The 7,030-nt window shown below is 41.2% G+C and overlaps 1 protein-coding gene across 1 annotated transcript in view; it reads left to right on the top strand.

Annotated features, from left to right (window-relative positions):
• Positions 1 to 4,467, top strand: part of crygn2 (crystallin, gamma N2) — a 5,242-nt gene extending 775 nt beyond the window's left edge. Inside the window, exons 2-5 of the mRNA XM_030123681.1 lie at positions 507 to 598; positions 1,307 to 1,463; positions 1,659 to 1,804; positions 3,896 to 4,467. Of these exons, the coding sequence (XP_029979541.1) occupies positions 507 to 598; positions 1,307 to 1,463; positions 1,659 to 1,804; positions 3,896 to 4,031 (531 nt within the window). The 3' untranslated portion in view covers positions 4,032 to 4,467. The remainder of the gene's footprint in view (positions 1 to 506; positions 599 to 1,306; positions 1,464 to 1,658; positions 1,805 to 3,895) is intronic.
• The last annotated feature ends 2,563 nt before the right edge of the window (positions 4,468 to 7,030 follow it).

Genomic DNA, 7,030 nt, shown 5'->3' with positions numbered 1-7,030 from the left:
CATTCATCATATGTCAATTATTTTATTTATTATGTACTATTACTACACTATTTTAACAACTGTTTACTGTACAGTAACAGAGTACTTTTCTACAGTAGTACTTATACCTGTACTACATCAGGCTGTTTTTTCCTGTGTACAGTGTATTTGACTGTAACAGGCTGTTTTTGTGGTGTAGTATTCATACTTTTTCTATAACAGGGTACTTTTCTAGAGTTGTAATATTTCTTTAACTCCAACAGGGTGTTTTTGTCATGTAGTGTTAATACTTTTACTCTAACAATGGATTTCTACTGTAGTATTTATACTTCAAATGTAAATGGGTGTTTTTCCATTGTAGTATGAATACTTTTACTGTAACCAGGTGTTTTTTATAGTAGTATTTATACTTTTACTGTAACTGTAAGTTTAAGCGTACAGTATTTTTGTCTTTTAACACTGAAGACCTTGTAGATGTTGTTGTGATGAGTTTCCTTTTCACGGTTGGATCTGCTTCTGTTTTCCAGATCTGCTTCTACGAGGGAAAATGCTTCACCGGCAGGAAGCTGGAGGTCAGAGGTGACTGTGACAACTTCCAGGACCGCGGCTTCATGAACAGGTACGAAAACCGACGAGAAAAAACAGAGTTAGAGCCAAGAACTCAGATCAGGAGTGGAGAAGAAGAATTCTACCAGAAGTGAAACTTGTACATCTACCCTGTTCCCTTAAACGTCCACTCTGTTCCCTTAAATGTCCTCCCTGTTGACTTAAATTTCCACCCTGTTCCCTAAACGTTTTCCCTTTTAACTTAAATTTCCACCCTGTTCCCTTAAATTTCCACCCTGTTCCCTTAAATGTCCTCTCTTTTCCATTAAATGTTCTCCCTGTTGTCTTAAATGTCACTTCTATTATCTTAAATGTCCTCCCTGTTCCCTTAAATGTCCATCCCATTGACTTAAATGTTTTCCCCGTTCCCTTAAATGTCCTCCTTTTTGACTTAAATGTCCACCCCATTCCCTTAAATGTCCACCCTGTCCCCTTAGTGTAACAGGGTGGACATTTAGAACTTTGTACAGATAAACTCAACTATTATAAAAATGTCCCGTTTTAAAACTATTCGGACAAATAAATCATACAAACTGAGCCAGATCCGCTAACACCGCTTTAGGACCTCCTCGGTGGAAGGTGTTTGAACCGACAAACCGACCAGAAGAAGAAGAGTTCATGTCCGAATATCTGAAGTCTGAGCTGATTTCCAACTGTGTCAGTGTTCAGAGGTTCGTACGCGACAGCTGACTAATTGCGGTTTTATCGCGGTGGTTTCCAGGGTGAACTCCATCCGTGTGGAGAGCGGAGCCTGGATCTGCTACGACCACCCCGACTTCAAGGGCCAGCAGTACATCCTGGAGCACGGAGAGTACCCAGAATTCCAGAGGTGGAACTCCCACAATGACCACATGGGATCCTGCAAGCCCATCCGCATGGTAAGGAACCCCCTGGAACCAGAAGCACCTCCAGGACTTGGTCCAAAGGTGGACTTCCTGGGTCGGTGTTAGCTCCTTCAGGTGTTTTCTGTCGCATCCGTCGGGTTCTGTATTAACACGTCGGTCAAGGTCTTGTGAGGAGGCGTGGCCATCCTCTCCAAACTGACCCGTGCTTGTGGTTTGTCCGTCCGTTAGCATGGAGAGCACTACCGCATTGAGCTGTTCGAGGGCTGTAACTTCTCTGGACAGTGCGTGGACATCTGCGACGACTGCCCCTTCCTGCAGAGCCGTGGCTTCTCCAAGAACTGCATCAACTCCGTCAAGGTCTACGGAGACGGAGCGTAAGTAGCAACGCAAACGCGCAAAACCAGATTCAAATCAGCAAAGGACACTGGGTAAAACCTGTTGAATGACCCCATGCAGTTGCCCGTGGGCCGGACTGGACCCTTTTGTGGGCCAGTTTTGGCCCATGGGCCGTATGTTTGGCACCCCTGGTCTAGACCAAAAAACTTGGAAGTACCTTGTGAGGACATTCCTGCTCCTCAGTGGATGAATTCTGAACATTTACTTCCATCTATTTCCTCTGAACGAACTTCTGAGGAAAACTGTCAGCTTCAACATTATGTGAAGATATGAACAGGGACCATTTACTAAGAATTTTCCTTCTCCCCAGAGGTTGAACCCTGTGATTTAATCTGCTTTCAGATCCATCACCAGGGGAAATCTTTCCATTTTCAGACATGTATATGTTTAACAGGAAGAATATTCCACATTTAATGTACACTAAGGGTATTCCTGCTCCTCGGGGGATACATTCTAATTATTTATTTGACTTTCAGACCATTTCTGTAAAGATACAATCAGGAGGAAATTCTGACTTCTCAGACCAGATATTCAATTTTAGATGAGGAGGTGTTTTCCTGGAGCATTGTTTACCATATTCCCTGTCACACCCCAATTATAACCAATTAATTAAATGCTCTAACATAAAAATTAAAAATTGTAGTCCCCTGTGGAACGGACAGGACTGAAAAAACACCATCCAATCATTTTAACTGGCCCGTCGAAATGATTGGATGGTCATATGTCTATCAAACTCAACTGCCATTTGTCCCTCCCCCCTCTGCGAATACGATCCGGTACTCTGGGGGCGTGGCTTTGGAAGGGGTTTGGGCTTTTGAGTTGTGTTTTTTCAAAATGTAGCTTGCTCGAACCGTTTTTCCAGGATCTCCTACCTCACCTTTAACCATTTTTTAACCATTCTGACTCCCCTGAGGTTGAACACTAAGAATTACTTTGGCTTTCACCCCTTTTCTCTAAAGTCACTATAAGGACAGTTCAGCTTAAATACACAATATATGTACGAATTTAACAGGGAATAAATTCCACATTTTACTGTGAACATTCTTGCTCTGCAGAGGATGAACCTTAATGATTTTGCTGAACTCCTGACTTTATCTGGAGGCCAATATATGTTGATCTATCGATGTCGATATTCAAATTTAAAGTCTCGTCACATTTACTGAACACATTCCTGCTCCTCAGCGGATGAATTCTGATGATTCACTTTTATCTCAGACCATTTCTATGAAGCAACAATTATTGAAAAAGAAAAAAACATTATAATCCGATATAAATGCATTTAACAGGCAGTACATCCCAACAGTTTGCTGACAATATTCAAAGTCCCCAGAGGTTGAATCATAATGATTAACTCTAAAGGATGATATCTGAACACATCTCAGACCTGTTCACAGTTAAGGATTAAAAACAGCACCTTTCAGACCTGCAAATTCTACACTGTACTGAGTATGTTCCTGCTCCACAGATGATGAATCTTACTTTGTTAACACTGACTCTACATTTAAATTCTAGCTAGAGAATGTATTTATTCCCAGCTACAACAAATTAATATTTACAGGAAGAAAGTCTTAATTTTATGAAATTAAAGCCGTGGTTTAGCTTAAAAAAATACATTAATTTACAGGAATTGTAACCACTGTAATTAAACCAAATTAGAGAATTCTCAAAATATTAGAACTTTTTTCTTGTTTTTTTTTTTTTTTTTTTTTGTCAGAATACAGTAATACGAGTTTTACTCAATAAGTTCTTTTCTTACACTTCTCTTAAATATCAACTTTTTCATTTTATCTGAAATTTAAAGCTTGAATTGTTGGTTCCGCTCATGACTTTGAGAAAATGTGAGGAGATAAATAATTAAAAATCAAAATACTTCTACATTTCCTAATGTGGTGACACAGTTACAACCATATGGTTCATCTTTTTAAGCACTGAGTCACAACATAATGAATTCAAGAACATCGTCCTGAGTTTTATTTATTTCTGGATTTAACAAATAATCCAGAGCTCAGTTTCCTCTTTTAGAATCTGACCGAGGATCGTGTAAAGTTGTATGTTTGTGTGTTTTCCAGCTGGGTGATGTACGAGGAGCCCAACTTCCGTGGTCGCATGTACATCGTGGAGCGTGGAAACTACTGCAGCCATAACGAGTGGCAGGCCCAGAACCCCAACATCCAGTCCATCCGCAGAGTCGTCAACTACTTCTAAAGCCTGACCTCCGACCTCTAACCCCCGCCCAACGACTCCTGTACCAAAGCTGTAATCATGTACAAATAATAAAGCCAGACTGACAAAAGAAAACAGGTTTTTTAATCAAACACTTTCTGTGTGGGTTGTTTTGTGTGACATTAAAATCTGAAACCGACGGAACCGACGTCAAAACACTTGAAGCCAAATTAGTGCAAAATGTAAAACGATAAAATGATCACTGAGGTATTTATGAACCTGACGCACCAGAAGATGAAAATACATCATTTAGACCAAAACAATCGCTAAGTTTTTACTGGATGTTTAAAATCTGTAGAAATGATTTGAACATCTAATTATTCAAAATGCTCAAATGAAGAAAGAAATAAAGGAAAATAAGAGGAAAATAAGAGAAAAATATGACCTGATCTGGTTTAAAACGGACTTTTACAGTGGGATTGAAAAAACATTTTGTGATGTTTGTTGATACAAAGATGCAATAAGAAAACAGAAAAGATAAAGATGACAGAAAACCAACAAGTAAAAACAAAATGAAAGTAAAGTAAAAGATGCGAATAGATGAAAATAACGCAAGACAAAAATTATGCAAAAGATGGAACAAGACAAAAACCCACCAACGGCTTATTTAAAGACATTGACACTGATTTGACCTTTCAAGGTCACTCAAGGTCAAAGGTCATGGGACCAAATGAAAGGCCATATGTGACTTCCTGTTTCCAATAGTAATTAGATCAATATCTGCAACTGTAGTTAGAGCACTTTGAAATGTGTCCCATTATAAACCAAAGTGGATTTTTAACATTTCAAAAATTCATAAAAAATTAAAAAGTCAATATTTGTCAATTCTTTGAACAAACTCCGTAGACCTGACCCAGGGCCGGACTGAGACTCATTTTCAGCCCTGGGGTTCCATACCCCAGACCGGCCCACTTTAGATCACGACCAGTTATTAGACACCTACGCTCCATCACCTGACGTTTCTGTTTCACTTGCACAGCACGCAGTGACATTTGGTGACCAGCCAACCAGCTGTTCCATCTGCCTTCTGTACATTCAGAAAATCAGCATCTGCACTATCTGTATGCGTATTAGTTTTGTCGTGTTCTGCTATCCTTTGATGAATGTGTTTCCAGTTTCGTGCCTCCTCTGGTGACAGGGCCGTCACTAACCACAGGTGCACATGCCAGACAAACACAGCAGTAGAGGCTGATTTTCGTCACAGTAGGTCAGCCACTTGTGGTTTGTTCCATCTTTGCTATTGAAAACTTTTGGTTCAGTGATATTAGGGGTTTGACGAGGATGATCACAAAAAACTGTGTGTATATTGTGTGACTGAGGGTGAGCAGAGGAACCCCAGAGGAACCCCAGAGGAACCCCAGAGGAACCCCAGCTCCCACAGACTCCTGTTCATGTGTGTCATTAGTGGTTCAGGTTGTGCTGCTGAGCTGCTCCTCTGTCATCAGTAGACTCTGCTCTCCCTTTCACACTTCCTCCAGTTTCTCTAGACTCTCCTGCACCTGGATCACAATAAAAAATAATATCTACAGACATTTGGACTTACTGAACCAGTTCAGATCTTTACACTGGCTAAATATGCAGGTTTATTTAATATGACTTTATGCTGTTGCCTTTCAGTTGTGGGCTTTGTGTATTTACTGTCTCACTGTTAATGATAAAATTAAAACAGGTCAGGACTGTGGTTTGGGTCTAGACAGTGGTTTTAGTGGAACTACTGCTTGTTCACAGTCTGTTCCAACAGCTCACCTTTTCCTTCCATCCTGACAGGAACAATCCCCTCATCACTACTGGCTCCTGGCTCTGCTTCTGACACTAAAGCACAGTTTAAATGCTCTGAATTCTCAGCACAAACCTTCTGTTTCCAAAGCCTTGGTGTCAGTTTCATTCATGTAGTGCAGAATCATCTCAGATACCTTTCATACTGAACAGGCCTACACCATACTCTTCATTGGAGCCTATTTCTTCTAATCCTCTTCCCTCTCTGAGCAGTCCTACCTGCCCACTCTGGACTTGTGGGCTCATGGCTGCTGTCTGCTGCTGGATCTGCTTTCTGACTCTGAGGAGCTACAAGACAAAGTTTCCCACTTCTGTGGCCTCGCATCAGACTATTATTTAAATGACAGAACCTTATGTTCCACGCCACAATGCCACACAATTCACTGACTCCATAATTAACTGACTTTAAAGGTGCTTTACCCGGTTCATCGTCCTCATTAGTTGTTTCCAACCGGAGGTGGTTTTTGTGAAAAAGTTGCAGATTTTGTCACATTTGGCTGCGTTTGCTTCCAGAGCTTTCCTCTTTTTCATTCTTGGTTCTCCACACCACCCTTGTTCTTTCTATTAAAACAGTAAACACAGCTGAGCACCCACAGCCTACAGAGCACAGATGGTCTGTGCTCCACAGATACAGGACAGAGCTACTAACTGTATGTAAGGACAGATTACAACAGGTCACAGAGCGTCTGCGTCTGTTTGCTAGTACAGGGGGTGGGGCCCAGGAACAGCGGCTGCAGTTTACATGATCAACCCAGTGCTATGACTGAACCACCCCCTGAAGTGACCCACATGCACTAAAGAGGTCCTGCAGGAGTATGTGACCACACAGATACACACTGTGTTTACAGAAGGAAATATGGGTTTCCTCTGCCCCAACGAACAACTGGGACACAGAATTGTAACGTTTGTTGCATTTCAATGACGTAAAGGTCGGATAAATGCGACCTGGCTGTTCAGACTGAAGTCACATTGTAATATATCAGATCTGGGTCAGATTTAGGACCACATATGAAAGTGGTCTGGGTCAGATTTAGGACCACATATGAAAGTGGTCTGGGTCAGATTTAGGACCACATATGAAAGTGGTCTGGGTCAGATCAGATCCGGGTCACATGTTGGTGAAAAAAATCAGATTGGGGCCACATTTAGCTGCAGTGTGAATGGAGCCTATATTTGTGAGGTGCACTTGAATGCATCATAAAATC

The sequence above is a fragment of the Sphaeramia orbicularis genome, chromosome 20, assembly GCF_902148855.1.
Source record: "Sphaeramia orbicularis chromosome 20, fSphaOr1.1, whole genome shotgun sequence".
Classification (NCBI taxonomy): domain Eukaryota; kingdom Metazoa; phylum Chordata; class Actinopteri; order Kurtiformes; family Apogonidae; genus Sphaeramia; species Sphaeramia orbicularis.
Note: the sequence above shows the minus strand (reverse complement) of the source record. Positions and strands in the feature narration are given on the sequence as shown.